At 42.1% G+C, this 19,382-nt stretch overlaps 3 protein-coding genes across 8 annotated transcripts in view; 1 reads left to right on the top strand and 2 right to left on the bottom strand.

Annotated features, from left to right (window-relative positions):
- Positions 1-4,831, bottom strand: part of ralgapa1 (Ral GTPase activating protein catalytic subunit alpha 1) — a 92,999-nt gene extending 88,168 nt beyond the window's left edge. For all 6 annotated transcript variants that reach the window (XM_034135203.1, XM_034135206.1, XM_034135205.1 and 3 more), the window contains exon 1: positions 4,220-4,831. In XM_034135203.1, coding sequence (XP_033991094.1) covers positions 4,220-4,325 — 106 coding nt within the window. In that variant the 5' untranslated portion in view covers positions 4,326-4,831. The remainder of the gene's footprint in view (positions 1-4,219) is intronic.
- Positions 4,832-4,986: 155 nt separating this feature from the next.
- On the top strand, positions 4,987-11,961 carry brms1la (BRMS1 like transcriptional repressor a). The gene is made up of 9 exons (XM_034135209.1): positions 4,987-5,124; positions 6,157-6,315; positions 6,716-6,806; positions 6,907-7,034; positions 7,344-7,423; positions 8,393-8,489; positions 8,602-8,691; positions 9,237-9,301; positions 9,679-11,961. Exons 2-9 carry the CDS (start codon positions 6,177-6,179, stop codon positions 9,775-9,777), a joined length of 789 nt encoding a protein of 262 aa, XP_033991100.1. The 5' UTR covers positions 4,987-5,124; positions 6,157-6,176; the 3' UTR covers positions 9,778-11,961.
- Positions 11,962-13,446: 1,485 nt separating this feature from the next.
- Positions 13,447-19,382, bottom strand: part of ctage5 (CTAGE family, member 5) — a 33,927-nt gene continuing 27,991 nt past the window's right edge. Inside the window, 5 exon segments of the mRNA XM_034135199.1 lie at positions 13,447-14,495; positions 14,797-14,968; positions 18,414-18,466; positions 18,647-18,713; positions 18,715-18,800. Of these exon segments, the coding sequence (XP_033991090.1) occupies positions 14,299-14,495; positions 14,797-14,968; positions 18,414-18,466; positions 18,647-18,713; positions 18,715-18,800 (575 nt within the window). The 3' untranslated portion in view covers positions 13,447-14,298.

Raw genomic sequence — 19,382 nt, 5'->3', positions numbered from 1 at the left:
GCCCTGCCCCACAAGCATGTAGCAGCACATCAGGCTATGCACTGACACCCAGGTACACACACACACACACACACACACACACACACACAGGTACACACACACACACACACACACACGTACACACCACACACACACACACACACACACACAGGTACACACACACACACACACACACACACAGAGAGGCCATCTGTGTCCTATGCCATACTGGTTGCCCTTGTACTCTTTTTCTCCACAGACTGACATTTGTAACGCGACCACATTTTAACCACAACATGAAGATCTGTGAAAGCTTTATATTTGAACCAAGGCAGTATGACCTTTTTGAGTCGCCCTTTTACGTGAATTGACAATGCAATATTTGGTAGAAGCACTGAATGCTACTTCAGTTCAGACCTCAGCAGTTTGAATGTATGATGACAAGAGCTACAGTTCCTTTGTGTTCGCCTGCCCCAATGGCAAATAGGTTTCCTAATTGGAAAGAATAATATTTTTACAAAGGCAATTCTTAAATCAAATGACCTGCTTGCAAATAGGACCCTGGAACCTTTCCGCACTTCAATGCCTCTTTCAACTCTGTCCCTCCAATAAAGACACCGGTGGCCCAACATCGGATCTCCAGAGAGACCACAGGAAATGCTCAGTGACCTTGCACAGTTGCAGGTGAGGAAAGATCCTTATCTCAGACTCTGTGGGTGTTTCTCAATCGCGAGTACGCTTGCTTGGTAGCACATGTCTGCCGAGCATCTTGCTTCAGAAGCGAGGCAAGAATACTTCCTGGCATTCGGAAAACAAAGAGTGGAACAGGCTAGCAAGTGTGCAGGTGTGCGTCATATGATAGGCCCCGCCTTACATTTTCCGCCACAGATTTTGGAAATTGGTCCGTGCGCAAAGCATTGTGTGTTGGAGAGAAACTCTCTCTGGAGGGAACACAGGGATTTCAGCCTTTGCAGGCCATTTAAATGCACAAAAACCTATATAACACACTACAGGGAAGTGGAAACTCCAAAAGCATAATAAGGCCCCTTTCGGCAAAACAAGTTCCTTAAAGTGGACCTATCATGCTATATTATAATAATATAGTGTAGGACCATACCTATATAAGGCATATTTATACTTTTTTTTCAAAATACCAAACAGATCATGCCTTTTAGCCATGCCTCATTTCACTTTTTTACCCCTGTTTTTGCAAGGGCTGATTCTGTGAGAACAGCACCACCTACAGGCCTGGCATATGTACTACAGCATCTCCAGCGCTTTCGAACGGCAATGGCCGTGGTTGTCTCCTCCTGATAGGTGGAGAGTTGGCCCAATAGCCGTAGCGCCACTGTCCTGACGTCAGGACAGTGTTCAAATCTGGATCAGTTTTTATCAGATCCGTTGCAGCCCCTTTTTTAGAGATTTGGGTATGGAGGAAAATAGAGAGGGTTGTGTTTTCTGACACTTGGTGAGTTCCCTGGAACACCGGGGACACATATTCATGTAGAAAAGATGTACAAAAGTGCATTTTGCATGATAGGTCCCCTTTAAGAAACTTAAGGTAGGAACAGAAAGATTAACTTTGACTTATCATAATGGAAGGAAATGACTTTGTAATGCGATGTGATGGAGTTGGCATGTAGGGTCAACTCTAAACCAGGCGAAAAAGCCTGTAAACAATACTTTCTTTTTAGACGATGATTAGATTATAACCTTCTATAGACATGTAGTCATGGTTTCCTGAACATATCTGTGCAAGCAGCAGCAGGGCCAAAAGGGTTTGGGATCAGTTACTTAATAACCCGATTGCATCAAAGGGATTGCAAAAGGATGAAACCGCTTCTTGTGCAAACATTTTTTAAGAACAGAGGCCTGTACTACGAAGCTGGATTTTCGCTTAGCCGGCTAACTTCAGGGAAATCTCGGGCTTTCCGGTCCTACGACGCTGGTTCTCTTTTTAGCAGGCTAGATTTCCATGGTAACTTATGCTGAGCGGCAAACCTGCTCCGGAGCAGGTTAGGTGGCAGGCTAAGAGATCAACTCAGTGAAAGCACCGCCTGCTGACCAATCAGAGCTCCGTGTGCGGAGTTTAAAGCGATCAATTCATATTACAGGATAGAGGAAATACAGAAAAACTGCCGTTGCAGGAAAGACGGCCGGCCAAAATCAACTGACTGTGTGAACGTGAAAATGAATAGAATATCACCTCCCATCTTCAGAGCAATCTGACTAATATAACATTAGCGTTAAGAAAGCTTACTTAAATATCTGCCACAACATAAGTAACCGGATCAGAGTAACATTAGTCTGCGGCACTGTGAGTGCAGACGTCGATGTGTCCCATTATCATTCATATCACATCATATCACATCATAATGTATCATATATTTCCTTATTTGAGTCAGCTGAGCCGTATCTGGCCGTGCAACACTCACAGTGTCACATACTGTATGCAGAAGTATTATTTTAAGCAACACATTAAGTTGACGAAACACTCGAGTCAAATTCTCCTAATTAAAGTCAGATCCACTCGTGTCTTGGACGGGGCAGTGATTTAATAAACCTGTTAATGTACGCATTCAAACACTTTTTCTTTTACCAGCTGTATTCACCTTGCAGGTGCAGCTATGTGGCTTTTATCCTGGATAAAGTGTTTAAGTCATGGATGTTTAAAGTTTAACTTCTTCATATTTGACTAATATTGAAGTTCACTTTTCATTCAGGAAGTATGACGCTGCGCTGTCAGTACGCTTGTCCGTGTTTGAGATTGGTCGAATGCTCCAGATACCATCCCTTTCATGTGAACGCGCACCTAGCTAGATAGGACACGGCTGGCTTGAGCGATCCACTTGATAACCAGCGTCGTAGTACAGTTTAGCGAGAGCGCGTATGTTTTGGATTGGGCCAACCGGCTAACTCAAACATATCCAGGTTATGTTGAACCGGCTTCGTAGTACAGGCCTCAGGTATGAACTACTCAAAAAGTATCCAACACTCTTTGTGCTCACTTCCTAAAATGGCAAAGGTTAACATTTTTCAGGGGAGGCTCTTGTGTCAGGTCATTTTAAATCTCTAAAGTGGCCTTGCTTCAGTTCTCCTCATCAGTGCTACAACTTTAAGTGACCATTTTCTTATAATGGTCTTCTGGCACCATGATAAGTAAAACTGGGTTGTTAGATTTTGTTCAGCTGTCTGAGTTGTTTTACCTCCTCAAACAATGTGAGTGCAAGTGTGTTAGTCTTCCTCTGTGATTGTTATCAAGGTCTTGTTTTCCCTCTGGTGCACATAGAGGGGCACACCCCTTTCTCTCTCTGCCGCACACAGACACACACACACAGCCCAGAAGCTCTCACAATAGAAACAGGAAGTTGAGCTACTGTACTGGACACAGAGAGGAAATAGTAGAGGCAGTTTCCCCTCTCCGGTCAGAGTTTGTTTGTGTGGGTGTGTACTACATGTGTGAAAGCAAGTGTGTAACAGTGAAAGATACACACACAGAAATCACATAGGCACTCAAACACCCATTACTTATTCATACCCATCGCAACCTCCTTTATTCCATACAATCAAAATGCTACAATTAGTATAGTGTTGCAACACATCTTAACACACTCAGTATTTCTAACTTTTAAATAGGCACGCCCCTGGAGAAATCACAACAAGCCATTATGAATAATAACATAAATGTTTTGCAGACAGCTTCATAATCAAATGTTATCACCGGGTAATAAAAGCAATACATCCGATTTTCATCCATGCAGAGACCATAAGCCAAACTCCATTCCAAAACCTGCCAATTGAATAGAGCTGTCACTTAGACAAGGTGTGGAGCACGCATTTAAACCCTCCTATACCTCAATAGAGTCCGTTGACAGCGGATACACTTGGCCTTATTTACTTTTAAACATAATTTACTTTAAGTGTGTATACACAAAACTCAATACTGTCAAGGATAGTCGTTCTGATGAAGAAATAACAAGCAAAAACAATCATACATTTGGGATAAAAGTGAACAAATTACATGCAATGAACTACAGGTGTGACGCCGAATTGATGCGTATACACTAAAAGAAATCTGAACCGGTCTTAAAGTTTGTTATATAAAGGCTGCCTCTCTGTTCATTGTAAGGCAACTTTAATTCCGTGATTTTCGATGAGGTTTTGGTTTGGCATTCCCTGTATCCCCATATTGGCAGGTATAAGCTAACCTGTTAGCTGCTTAATTATTATTGTAACTTACCTATGACTATTCTGAGATGTTTCAGTCTTGTCAACACGTCCTTCTTTGGGTCCAACACTTTCTGTGTTGATTTTTTAACGTCCCCATGAGGCTTTTTGGAGAACATTCCTGGGGCAGGAGACACAAGAATGCGATAGTAGACAGTAGGGAGAAGCTAGCTGTGTAGCCGCTCAGACAGCTCGAGATAATCTGTAACTATACCGACAAACCCTCGCGCCTGGATGATGTATTAACGCTGCGAACTAGCAGCCCTCCGCCACAGCGCGGAGTTTATCAACGGGTGAATTGACGTCGACGCATTGTGTTCATACTAAAACAGATATGTAAAACGTAGCGGGGCAAAGCATCCATCCATTGCACCTCCCTTCCACAACAGTCCGCAGCCTGAAGGCTAAACTAGCTGGTTAGCTAGTAGCTACTTAGCTCTGCTGTTCAGTAGAAAACATCATGGCGGAGGAGGCAGGAGGGAAAACAAAATAATGGATACCAGATAAATTCAACGTCATAGTAGTTCAACAATAAGCTAACTTTACTTACTCTATTCGAAATAAGAACTGTATAATTGTAACAAAACGGCAATATACTTTTTAAACAAAGGTTGTTTTAAATGTAACTAGTGGTAACGTTTTAAACGCGTTTAGACAAGTTTTGCTCGAGCTTTCCTCCTGAAGGTACAGGGCTGATGGGTAACGTAGTTCACGGCAGGTTTTTAGAACTTAGGTTATGTGAACATTGGCAAGACATAAGACTACAGCTCCCAACACAAATAAGAGCGCCCAACGAACATTTGTTTTTAGCTTAGCTGAGACACACGAGTGACATTCTAACCGAGCGAGGGAAAATAAGTTCAAGCTTATTTTGAATTATTTAAACACTCTTGCAAACGTCTTGCACGACCCCATATTGTGAGTTACGGTTTTATTTAAAACGTCCTTGTTAATATGTGTGTGTATCAAGTCGTGCTAAGGTGCCTGCTATCTTAATAGCTAACATGCTAAAGCAATGCTAACTGATGTGTTTTCGTTTGTTATTGTGTATTTAACTTGTATATTTTTATTATTTAAAGGAAACCCGATTTCCCAGTCAATTAAAACTGCTTTGCATAGTTTATATTTTTAATATATTATCTCAAGCAATATAACAAAGCCATCTACAGTATATTTTATGTATGCACCATGACATCAAGTCAAATTCCTCTGATTCTGATTCTGACAAACGGGTTCATTCTCGTTTTTAGGGATACTCATTGAGATAACAGCATTTCGCGCAACGTATAAGACGTTATTTTCCAACATGATCGATTATAGGTATGCAGATAAATGACGGAATGTATATGTTTTCAGGCATCTTTCGATCGGAAGAAAATGTCAGTGGCTATCCCTGCACCACTGCCTGGGGTTAATACACAGTCAAATAAATATATACAAAAATACATGTAAATCTAACAAAGTGTTGAAATTATGCTTTATGCTATTATTGATATTGCACTCATCAAACAACACTAACATGACGAGTTTGTCACTGTACATCTGATCAGGTGTTCCTTATTCTTATCTGCATTAATACTAATACACCACTGTATTTATTGTAATATGTACATTAATATATAACATTTTATGCATTTATTGCTGTATATGATTTACTACAACGTGCACATTTTTACTCTACCTTCTTGTGTTTATATACATATAAAAATGTTATAAAAAAATGTCATCGCACGTTTTGACTTGAACTTCTAACGGTTGTATAAATATATTGAATCAATTTTATTAAAACAAATTCTAAAATGGAGCAACTGCCTAGATAAATAAATAATGCTATTTTCATGTCTGGCGAAAGAAACTCCGTTGTAGTGTTCAGAAAGAAAATTGTAATTAATGCCTTAAAAAATGGAATTATGAAACTGCTAAATGACATTGTTTCTCTCTGTCTACCAGTCTGGAGTGGAGCTGCTGCCATGCCGGTGCACCGGGACCGGGAGAAGAAGGAGAGCACGGCCGAGGAGATGGAGGTGGAGGAGCACGAGCAGGAGGCGTCCAGCTCCGAGGAGGAGGACTCCGACACCTCCTCTGTCTCCGAGGATGGAGACAGCTCTGGTGAGAGAGTCTGAAACCCTATAAAACCAGCACAACATTCTTATTCAGTAGAAATGTTAATGATTTCGGTTCAAATACACATTATTTCAGTGTATGAATGTGTTGTTCTTCAGCACTCACTGAAGTATTATCTTTTATTTACGTCTGCAATCAGTTATTGTAACTTTTTTTAAACGTCATCAACTTAAACACTTTATTCAGAATTTGATCTAATTTTGATTTGGTTTTTGCCCCCAAAATTGTAAATCATAACAAAATAATAAAAACTCTCTGGCAGAAGCATAACCTGGCAGAAATAGTGAATGTATACCATGTTTTGCTTCCTTATCTGCTCATTAAACAGCTTCCCAGTTCCTATTCCCTAATGTAAAGGTTTGTGTGTGTTTTGATCATGTTCCAGAAATGGACGAGGAGGACTGTGAGCGGAGGAGGACGGAGTGTTTGGATGAAATGACCAACCTGGAGAAACAGTTCACCGATCTCAAAGACCAGTGAGACTGAAATAGATTATTTTTATCTTGAGACTGTAACATTATTAACTATAAGTAATTCAAAGTAATTTGCCATGGTAACACGTGTGTTTGTGTGCAGGCTGTATCATGAGCGCCTCAGTCAGGTGAACAGCAAGCTGACGGAGGTGGAGGCCGGCAGGGCGGCGGAGTATCTGGAGCCTCTGGCCGTGCTGCTGGAGAACATGCAGGTCCGCACCAAGGTGGCAGGTAAGCTCTAAACACACACACACACACACACACACACACACACACACACACACACACACACACACACACACACACACACACACACACACACACACCACACACACACACACACACACACACACACACACACACACACACACACACACACACACACACACACACACACACACACACACACACACACACACACACACACACACACACACACACACACACACACACACACACACACACACACACACACACACACACACACACACGTACACGTTTCCTTGCTCACTCTCCTGTGTTTCACTCTGTCTTCATCAGGCATCTACAGAGAGCTGTGTCTGGAGTCTGTGAAAAACAAGTATGAGTGTGAGATCCAGGCAGCGTGCCAGCACTGGGAGGTGAGACACACACACACACACACACTCACTCACTCACTATTTACCTTTAGTTCTTCACTGTTGTGTTATTTCACAATTACAAACAAAGGTTTTGGGTGTATTTATGTGGTGTTTTAGGGCTTTTCCAAATCTTTTGTGATATTTTTTTATTTCAGATAGATAGGGTACAAAAATGATTTCAAGTGAATGATCAATGATGATCAAGTCTGACATTTTCTTGCATCACAGCAGCTACATTCACATCATCGGCAAATATTAAGACAAGAAAAACGACTTTTATCATATCAATACAGCAGCATGCCTTACTTTGTGTACAAAAAAAAAGATTTGTTAGTTGTTTTTTTTAGGTCTGAATGTACAAAAACACATTGAAGCAGATTATTTAACAAGTTGAAAATTATTTTGTATTTGTTTTGTTTTGGACTTAACGCTCTGGAATTATCGAAAATGGTTGAATCACTCGATTCCAAACATCATGGTATTTCATTTCATAGAAGTATATTACCAATAATATGATTGTAGGCTCATCCTGATCTACAACTGTGGCAGAATACCGGGCTAAATAGACTTAAAAAGCTGCCCCCGCTTTTCAATGTTAATTTAGAATTGTATATGTTCAGTGTTTCCCCTAGGGTTACTGCTTTGGGGGGGTGCTGCCTGTTTCTTAGGGTCAAAACCACTAAACTCACAACTTAAAATGAAAGCGTTAAGTTTATTTAATAAAAGAGCACATGTGCAATGTGAAAAGTGACAGTAGATATAGATTAGTTGCAATTTGGTGCTATATATATAAATATATATATAAAAAAAAAAAAATTATAATTTCTTTTTTTAAACACCTTGAATTTCCGGGGGGGGGGCGCGGGGCTCCGTTGGCAAGACAATGGTAGGGGAAACACTGTGTTATGAATGAAGCTACAAACTATTACTTCTCTTTCTAAACATGTGTCAATGTGCTTGTGCTTGCAGAGTGAGAAGCTGCTGCTGTTGGACACCGTCCAGAGTGAACTGGAGGAGAAGATCCGCAGACTGGAGGAAGACAGACACAGCATAGACATCACATCAGGTGACACACTCAATACATCGTGTGATGTCATCCACACAACACACACATTCAGCAGTGTATACTATATTGAAATCATGCTCAATACATTTCTATGTGCCTGTTTCTCTATCAGAGCTGTGGAATGACGAGCTGTCGGGAAGGAAGAAGAAGAAAGACGCTCTGAGTCCAGACAAGAAGAGGAGGAGACCTTCAGTGGTGTCTGATATCCTTCCACTGCTAATACACCTTCTACACACACGTTTATATACCAGAGTATTTACACCAGAGCTGCACAACTAACACAAGTGTGATTGAAATGGCCCAATGGGTAGCAGATCCAGGCAGTAGCTTGTTCACACACACTGAAACACATGAGCACATACTGCAGTTTCAAAAAGCAGAAATCAAACCTGAGCTGACAGAAATGCTGCGTTTTAGTTTAACACACAGTTAAGCTCACACACACTATTTGATGAACATAAAGGTTCACCTGCTGAATTAAAAACAGAACAAATGAAGCAAAGGAAGTGAAAACCACAAAGCAGATTCAGGCAGTAGGCGTATAGATTCCCACTGAAAGTATCAGCATACAGAGAAGAGAGAACATCTGACATGGCGCTGGAGGGGAATAAAGTTCCCTTCTGTGTTTCTGATTGAGTTTCATTTATTTAAACTGCCTAATCCAAAATGCTGCACTCTGGATATGTCCTTATATTTAGAATGTCATTAATCCCTGCTCCATGTGGCACCGCCCTTAACTCCGCCCACGCCCATATATAGTTTACATGCTCCCCGACCTGGACATCCTGGAGGACTGGACCGCCATCAGAAAGGTGTGCAGATGTGTGTGTGTGTCCATTTCCCGAGCTGTGTCTTCGTCCCCTGGGCTTTGGCATCGGTGTGTTTTGGGGTTTGTGAATCTTTTTTAACGTGTGTGTGTGTGTGTGTGTGTGTGTGTGTGTGTGTGTGTGTGTGTGTGTGTGTGTGTGTGTGTGTGTGTGTGTGTGTGTGTGTGTGTGTGTGTGTGTGTGTGTGTGTGTGTGTGTGTGTGTGTGTGTGTGTGTGTGTGTGTGTGTGTGTGTGTGTGTGTGTGTGTGTGTGTGTGTGTGTGTGTGTGTGTGTGTGTGTGTGTGTGTGTGTGTGTGTGTGTGTGTGTGTGTGTGTGTGTGTGTGTGTGTGTGTGTGTGTGTGTGTGTGTGTGGTTTTCCAGGCCGTGGCCACGCTGGGGCCGCACAGAGGGAAGTCCGACTCCGACAGCCCCGTGTTCCCATTCAGACAAGACAGAAACAGGCCCATTCTCAACTGCTGAGGAGCACACACACACACACACACCACACACACTTTACAAAGCACATTAAACACACAGGAATGCAAACACACAGACAATACACCAGATATAAGGTACAGTAATGTATCCCTTGTAACAGTCGATTGGCTTTACTGCTGTTGGCGGGGTAGCAGCAACATTTATTTGAGCCACCTGGACGCCACATTTAGACTGTTTTCACCGTTTGCCAACTCTTTCCGGAGGGGAACAAGACGTTTTGCTTGCTGATCAAAGCCACAGGGACAAAAAAGCTCATTTTACAGCGGGGTTTCCTCAGATATTATTCCCAAGAATAACACAAACAAGCAAATTGTTGGAGACAACATTAGACAAACAACTATTTTGTTTTTCTTGCTCATATCGCTGTTTTGTCTGGTGGCTTTGAAGACGGCATAAACGGATATAACGACTACAGTTGGAAAAGGCAGTGATTCAGGAAGCAGTGAAAATATTCAAAATATAGCGTACAGTAGGGATAAGTTCCTCATTCAACCCCGCTTCAAACTGAAGTGTCCCTGTTGATATATCACATGGACAGAGTTTATTCCTCAAACATGAAAGAGCTCATAGCTGGACCTTCCCCTGAATCCTCTGCACTCCTTAGCGAACAGCGACACCAGTCGGTAAGCTGCCTCTCGTGCCAACAGGCAAACACAATAAAGACTCAGGGTTTGAATCCCTTGTTCAGGACAACAGGAAGAGAAGCATCATTTCCACTCATATTTCATTTACCGGTTCTTCATTATCGGAGGAAAGAGACGGAAACACTGAAACTGTTCATCACATTGTGAGGCTTCAGAAATGACTGCGTGACCCAGGTTTCCGTCTTTTTTCCGAGAGTAAATGTGATCAAAGTATTTTTTACAAATGTGTTTGACCAGTAACATCTCTGACATGAACGCCATTCAACACACGCACCACGAGTCACATGGTTTACACCAGCTGTTCAAGAGCCTTTAAGAACATCACATTTTTACTTTGGGATAATGGAGCTTTTATACAGAAGAGGATTAGGACTCTGAATTGAGTTTGGATCTGAAGTCAGAAGTCTAAGAAAAAAGTCTAACTTCTGACTTAATCCGATCACAATGTGGCCATAGTCCTCCTCTGTACTTTTATAACGTTTCTTTTCACATGATCCAGATGTTTGCATGTTATTGTAAACAATGTGAGATTTGTAACGCTAAACCTAGAGGGTGATTGTGGAAGCTTCCGGCGCCATAATAGGAAACACCGGTGGTTCATTGTGCCATTAAAACCTTTTTTTACGTGGATCAGTTTAAATGACTTGTATGAGACTTATTATTACGTTGTTGTTTTTCTAATTTGTGTACCGTTTTGCATCCAGCACTCCACAGTGCCTACTCTTCACGTTGAATTGATTGCATGTTGCATATTGCTTTTTGACGCCTTGGTTGCGGTGATTGTGGTCGAGACAAATGACTAATTAGTGAGAGCAATAGTTCAAATGAAAATAAGGCGATACATATAAAAAAACATGTGCATACGTTGCATACGTGCAAGACAGACTTAGTGAGTACATTAAGAAAGAAAAAATAAAGATTTATATTTCTTTTTGACATTTAGTCGTTTAGTTTGTTACCTAGGAAGTCACAATAACAAACTAAATGACCAATGAAGGGATGGGTAGACCTGTTTTTCTGGGGGCTTTGAAGGGCGTTCTGATGCAGCGAGGTAAAGCAGTGTAACATTATGAACACATAGCATACACTCTGATATGACAGCCTTTAAGGACTGCTCATTGCAAACCAGTGATGAAAAAGCGATGAGTCATGCTAACAAAATCATTTTGGAACTTGAGTGACAAATCAAATCAAATCCCAAGGAATGATTTGAAAGTTGGTATTCACAGGCATCTACCCCCTCTCTTCAAACGTCACGTGTGCATTATGGCTCATAAACGTTCAAATGCTTCCATCACTAGGACCATACTGAGTCTTTACATACAGCCCACTGTTTAGAACGGAGTCTGAACAAACTGCCATTTATTCATATTCTTTTCTTAAACAGCTTTCTGAACATTAGGTTGTTGGGGATGTTCAAATCAAAAAAATGATTTTCTTTTTGACTGTTAATGTTAAATATTGTGTCAGGTATATTTGTGTTGATTGTGTGGGTTTTACAATAAAAGTTGTTTTATAAATACATTGCGTCTTTTAGCTGTAATTGAAAAAGGCTTACTTTTTAATATTTGTAACTTTACTTTATGTAACTTACTGAATAAATGTTTTCAAAATGTATTCTTTTATTGGATTTATAACTTCTAATATTTATATAAATATCTTTATTCTATTTTATTTTAATTGGACATTTTACTTTAATTTCTTGTGTTTATATAAATATTATTTATTTTAATTGAATAAGAAATTAAAATCATAACTTCTAATGTTCATATAAATAATGTACAATTATTCAATTTAATTGGACATTTTTACTATGACTTTTAATGTTTATATAAATATTTTGATTCTACTTTATTTAACTGAACATTTTACTATTACTTTTATTTTTTATTTAAATATTATTGTATATGTTCATTTAATACTTGTATTTTATTGGATATTCAACTTTATCTTTGGATTATTTTGTTGTTATTATTCTATTTTATAGGACATTTTACTTTAACTTGTGTTTTCAAAAGAAACATTCCAAAATGGAGCAACTGTCCCAAAATGTCCTTTCTAGCAGGAGTAATCCATATCCTAAGTGAATCCCCTGACCTCTACGCTGAGCGAGAAGACAGAGTGTCTCCTTTGAAAACCGTCTATTGTCTACCAAGTCCTAAAATGAAGAAAGAAATACCGTTTTTGGTGATAAATTCTTTAAGTCTGATCTAAAGTGTTTTTTCTGTACCGTGTTAATCACTGAAGAACAGGCACAAAGAGCACCTTCGGGGGAAAGCATTGCAAAACTGGCCCCGGTAATGGTACAAATCTCAACCTGTCGTACAATGGACAGCTTCCCCCCCCCATCTATGTATATACTCGCATTTTAGACTCTGTTACTAACTGTATATCTGTAGACTTGGTATGTCTTAAATGTCCGGTTAGGATGTATTAGAACGAAATCTAAAATGAAAATTGTAAATAAGCCATCTGTATGTAAAAAAACCACCTGTATGTAAATTGTAAATAAGCCATCTGTATGTCAAATATGTCTTATATGTCTTAAATGATATGATGAATTGGAAATGGGGGACCCTGATGTAAACAAGACGAAAGTCTTTCTCTGGTCTGCATCCCCTTAACAATTGTATGTTTTGAGCTGTACTGTACTGTACCCAATATACAAGCTGTTAATAAACTTTTCAATCAATCAATCAAAGCACAATCACCTCTTCTGTGGAAACGGATTGTTGTTGTAATACTCATTGTAGCCACAAGAGGCTGCAGTGAGCCACTCAATGCTCCTCAAAGCATTCATTAAGAAACGGTTTTTTCAAAGGAACTGAGAAAGATTATTCTAGCAAACCTTATTTTTGTAGCTGTTCTTAAGTCGTCAACATAGTTGAGAAGTTTGAATCTGGCTTTAAAAATGGATCAATGGCTGTGATCAATAGGATGAAGGCTCTGATGATGTTCCTCCATGCACAACACGTTTCACTTGATACAATATTGAAAGATGAGAGCATTGATCATTTGACAGTCTTTATTTGTATCTATTATTAATCACTTTTTACAAAATTCACATGAGTGTTATTTGTCTGTCTCTTGCAGTCCTTCCCTTCCCCCTGGTGGTCAGCAGGAGTCACAGCGCTCTGACAGAACACACAAGTCACTTTCATTGATTCCTCGCTGCTGTTTGAAATCAAAGCTGTCGATGAAGGAACGATCCTCACAGGAGGGAGATTCAGATATGCACTTTATCATATTTTAAGAAAATTTATCTTTTTGGAAGTATACGCCTCTCAGATTTAGGACAAAACAAAACTTGACAGGATAGGATTCATTTGAATCGAGTTTAAGATCAGTGTCATTAGAGGTTTAGTACAACACAAATGTTTTCTTTCTTATAGTAATGTATAGCTTTGGGCAATTTAGATTTTCTCGGAATGAAATGTTACTTGATGTCTTTTTCTGTAAAAACACTCCCATTCTCTGACATCCCACACACACAGCCTTTCTACATGCACGCTTTTAACCCTTATAAAGCAAATGTTGCTGGTTGCTGGTTCTCATGGCAACATTAACACACACACACTGATTCAGCTGCCACTGTGACTCCACAACGACAGGAACTAGTTCACAGGGAATAAAGCTGGAGAAAAGAGAAGAGAGGAGGAGAAGAGAGGAGGAAGAGTGTGCAGCGGACAGACAGAAATAAAAAGGGCTCATAAAGGCCGATGGTTTCCCCCCCCCCCGCGCTGACAACCTTTATTTAAAACATCCTCCTGGTTAGTCTGTTCAGAACGAGGGGAAATCCACCGCCCGCTGAGTTAACTTTTAACCAGGAACACCCCACAGCTCCAAGTGGAAAACCTGCTCAGATGGCGTCTTCAGGCGAGGGGGGGTGCTGCTGTGGGGACTGGCTGTGTGGGGGGGACTGCTGAGGAGGGGGAAGACCCAGTGAGGGATGTGGGGGGCCGTCTGGTGGAAGGGGCCGAGCGTAGTGAAGAGGAGGGAGTCCAGGACCGGGAGGGAAACGAGGAGGGAACATCCCTGGAGTGAGAGGGGCCCACACTGGAGAGAGAGAGAGATAGAGAGAGAGAGAGAGAGAGAGAGAGAGATAGAGGGTTAAAGGGGCCAAATTCTGCTCATCTTCAGGTTCACATACAATGTGTTGGAGCATTATGATGTCACTATGTAAGAGTAGTAAACATAGGAGTCTAAAGGAGATGTTACAGGCAGGGGGGGGGGGGGGGTTGCAGACCATTTATATGCACAAACACCTATAACACACTACAGAATAGGGCTCCTTTAACTCTGAAGACATTTGGAGATAATGTGATAAAATGTTGTGATGATAGAGGTGACGGCTTACTAGGCATCATGGGAGGGCCCCCAGGTCCCCTCGGGGGGTAGAAATCAGGATGGGGTGGTCCGTAGGGGGCCCGACGAGGAAAGGGACCGTCCATGGGGCCCATCGGACCCATGGGGCGTCCACCCATCCTTGGATCAGAGTCAGGGGGGGTCCTTCGATCACCGGGACCGGACTGCTCACACAGAGACAGAGAGAGTGGTGTTACACAGGGACACACACACACAGGGACACACACACACACACAGGGACACACACACACACACACACACACACACACACACACTAATGGCGCATTTCCACTACACGGTCGGCCTCGGCCACACTCGGTACGGCTCGGTACGGCTTGGCCGCGTTGGGCCTTAACAGGGCCGACTCACTTCATGCTGCGCTTCCATTACAGTTTAGGAACTGGGGCAGTTACTATAGTAACGCAGTGTAGGCGGAGCCGTGACGTCATCTTCAATGAGAACTCCAGAAACACAACACAGCCGTTAGCTGTTAGCACTCAGAGCTCACAGCTCCTTATATATGTTCAGAAACTCGACAAAAGTTAAACAAGTACAAACCACAGACTGCCTGTGTCATGGTGAATACAGTCGCTGCTTTATTTATGTCTGTATAGGCCGTTGTTGTGAGTGTGGACGGTCGGAGCATATACTGCGTTAGCTTAGCCAATCTCCATCTAGAAAAACACGCATTTTAAAAGGTTTTTCGCCTGCCGTCTGTCTGCAGACTTGACAAAGCATTAATTCATGGTTTTTACTAACCGGTATCAGTATGTTGTTACTTCGGCATCATTTTGAAACGTGTATTACAATTAAATCACGGTCAAATATGTCCATCTTGTTGTAGTTCTAGCCCTCTTGCCAGCGCTCCTCTCTCTAGTTTAGCATACTCAGCCCGACTCAGCCCTGTTTGTTGGCCCCGATAGAACCACAATTTTCTAGGGCCAGAAAAGAGGTGAAAAAGTGGCCCCGCGCCGTGCCGCGCCGGTAATTGGCCTAGTGGAAGCACAACCAAAAAAGGGGACGGCACGACACGGCACGCTTAAAGCGAGCTCCGCGCTGCAGTGGAACTGCGCCATAAGGGGCCCTTTACACGAGAACGAAACGGCTTGTATCTGCATAGTTTCTCTTACGTATAGCCCTATTATTTACACGAGGCCGTAACAAACGGACCCCACTAACGGGTCCCAAGATGGATAGATTTGCAAACGAAACTCTCTGGGGGGTCAAACGAGTCCGTGTAATCGCCTCTATACGAATATTTCCTGAAAAAATAACGATAGCCCCGCCCCGTGCTGCTCACTGCTGTAGCATGGCCAGTAGCTACTGCTAGTGCTACTGCTACTGACCATGCTACAGATGTTAGTGCAAAATCTACAGCTCCTCTACCACAACCATCAGCAACAAGTGGACATGGAGAATTACATGAACTACTACATGTTGCTAAATCCACCGCGGGGCATAAACAGAACGGTAGCCATGGCAACATTGCTCCGGGGCTGTTCCGGGGTCTTCTTCGCTGCTTTTGGTGTATTTTGTGGCGGAAGTTACAGCGCCACTTACAGTCCCGGCATATGTACTACAGCGTTTCCAGCGGTCTCGTTTGAACAGACACGTTAAATGAAACTAATGCATGTGAACGGAAGACTTTTTTGAAAACGCATACTGTGCATAAACGCAAACGTTCCCGTGTAAAGGCAGCCGAAGGCGCCGTTTACACGAGGAGAAAACTGCTTGTATCTGCATAGTTTTGCGTGCGTATAGCCCTATTATTTACACGAGGCCGATAGAAACTGACCCCACAAACGATAACGGGTCCCAAGGTGGATAGATTTGCAAACGAAACGCTCTGGGGGGTCAACCGAGTCCGTGTAATCACCTCTATACGAATATTTCCTGAAAAAATAACGATAGCCCCGCCTCTCCCCACCTCTCCTGCTCACTGCTGTAGCAACTATCAAAAATAGCTGTGTTAATTAAACGCACAAGGGGTTCTTGAATGAAATAATATTATAAAAGGCAAACCAGAATTGTTAACGCCCAATATACTCCTTAAACAAAATAAACAGAGTCAGATTTCATGCATTGATCCATTATATTGACAATTTTCCAGCCAAACAACACAAACAAAATTAAACAGTCCGCTCTGCGATACACCAAACTTGTCTTTACTGCCTAATCCAGGCCATTATTGTTCATTGCTCCTGCGCCCGTCGGCGGCAAAAAGAGAAATGTTTGTAGGCAGAGGACCAGCGTGTCCCAGAGGAGGATCTCACCCGGTGTTTGTAGAGAATATCTCTCTTTCTGAGCCGTCCTCTCCACAGAGACGTGCTTCTTGGTCGGTCGATGCAATATCCACAGATTCGGTTTCTTTCAGTTAACTTCCCCGTTGCATTTATCCATATGCTGAGGAAATGACTATATCCCGCTGAATACCAGCAATCGCCACACACTTCCTCCTGTCAGTAGCTACTGCTAGTGCTACTGCTACTGACCATGCTACAGATATTAGTGCAAAATCTACAGCTCCTCTACCACAACCATCAGCAACAAGTGGACATGGAGAATTACATGAACTACATGTTGCTAAATCCCGCGCGGGGCATAAACAGAAGGGTAGCCATGGCAACATTGCTGCGGGCTGCTTCGGGCTGCTCTTCTTCGCTGCTTTTGGTGTATTTTGGCGGAAGTTACAGCGCCACTTACAGTCCCAGCATATGTACTACAGCGTTTCCAGCGGCCTCGTTTGAACAGACACGTTAAATGAAACGAATGCATGTGAACGGAAGACTTTTTTGAATACGCATACTGTGCATAAACGCAAACGTTCCCGTGTGAAGGAGGCCTTAGACACTGATCAATGGTAGTTATCAGGGGTCATTACATGGCTTGTTTGAATACTCGTTTCGGATTGGTCAATTCGGAAATTCGGAAGTTGCTGAGGACACTCTGAACCTAAGAGAATGTGCAGTCATATCATTACGCAGAAAGAAGTCGATTTGACGTCGGCTGTAGCCAGAACCAATCGGCTGTAGCCAGAACCAATCGGCTGTAGCCAGAACCAATCGGTTGTAGCCAGAACCAAGCGGCTGTAGCCAGAACCAATCGGTTGTAGCCAGAACCAATCGGTTGTAGCCAGAACCAAGCGGCTGTAGCCAGAACCAATCGGTTGTAGCCAGAACCAAGCGGCTGTAGCCAGAACCAATCGGCTGTAGCCAGAACCAATCGGTTGTAGCCAGAACCAAGCGGCTGTAGCCAGAACCAATCGGCTGTAGCCAGAACGCAGCCAGTGAACTCAAGTTTTCAATGACCTCTGCCTATTTATATCTTTTTTTAAACACTTTCAATGCCCTGGTTATTTCCCTGTTCAAGTATTTCAAGGACCCGTAGGAACCAAGTCATGGTCATAGTGTGAATGGTTATTGATTTCCAGGAGGCTCTGCTTGGGTCCAAATGGATGTGCTGCAGATCTTTAATAATATCAAAACGACTTCAATTTCTGCTTTTGCACATTCAAGTTCATTTGCCTTTATTTCTAAATGTTTGACTTTCTAAGCCGTGATTTTTCCCTTTAAATGTCACCAGCTTTGAAGGATTTCTGCCAGCTCTTACCTCTCGGTGCTCCTGTTCCCCAGGGCCGAGGTGGTTCTCTCTGTAGGAGCCATCTGCATTGACATAGAGAACAGAGGAAATGAGCCATGATCAAGGACACGGGTCATGGGTGCTTTTGGTTTAGTGTCCATCTTGTCTAGTTCACAAAGAGTTCACACACATGTCCTTGGTTCACCTATTTACAGTGAAATACGATATACAATACAATATATATACAGATGGCAGTGACTCACCCATCATGTCTAGCCCTGGGTGAGGGGGTCCGGGGGGGAGACCCCTAGGATGCAGAGGGCCGGGGGGGGAAAGCTCCAGGTGGGGGCAGTGGGCCGAGGGCTCCTGGGGGAGGTCTCCTGTACATGGGACCGCCTGGCTCAGGGAACATGTACCCTGAGAGACAAAGAGGGGGTGGACATTAAAGCTGTGTCTCAATCTGTGTTCTTCTGGACTCCATCTGCCATGTGGAGTGCACTATGAGCAGAGGTGGAAAGTAACTAAGTCAATATACTCAAGCATAGTACTTTTTGTTGTACATATTTGTACTTTACTTGGGTATTTCCATTAATGATACTTAATTCCTTTACTCCGCTACATTCCAGAGGTAAATGTTTCACTTTGTACTACTGTAAAAATAAAATACTGTGAAAAGTACTTTTACTGTTGATACTTGGAGTACATATAGCGGATATTTCTTGAGTTCATTTATAGAATATTCTGAAAACTGCAAAATGACCTGTATTACATCTTGTAAATGAAGTATTATATTTTGATGCCAAGACCTTTGTACTTTTAATGTAAGATATTGAAATCAGGACTTTAATTGCAGTGGAGTATTTTAGGACCATAGTATGAGTACTTTTACTTAGGTAAAGGATCCGAGTACTTCTTCCAACAGTAACTTTGAATAACAGAAAAACGCACTAATAACGTTAATTAAAAAATGATAAGAATAACATTGCTAGCTAGATAGCC

Source organism: Trematomus bernacchii, unplaced genomic scaffold (genome assembly GCF_902827165.1).
Source record: "Trematomus bernacchii unplaced genomic scaffold, fTreBer1.1, whole genome shotgun sequence".
NCBI classification, from domain to species: Eukaryota; Metazoa; Chordata; class Actinopteri; order Perciformes; family Nototheniidae; genus Trematomus; species Trematomus bernacchii.
Note: the sequence above shows the minus strand (reverse complement) of the source record. Positions and strands in the feature narration are given on the sequence as shown.

Bases quoted from the DNA above. Each gene is read 5' to 3' on its own strand.
- brms1la (XM_034135209.1), top strand. From the start codon at position 6,177: ATGCCGGTGCACCGGGACCGGGAGAAGAAGGAGAGCACGGCCGAGGAG. The intron at 6,316-6,715 runs GTGAGAGAGTCT...ATCATGTTCCAG, and splicing joins CGAGGATGGAGACAGCTCTG to AAATGGACGAGGAGGACTGT. The intron at 7,424-8,392 runs GTGAGACACACA...TTGTGCTTGCAG, and splicing joins CAGCGTGCCAGCACTGGGAG to AGTGAGAAGCTGCTGCTGTT.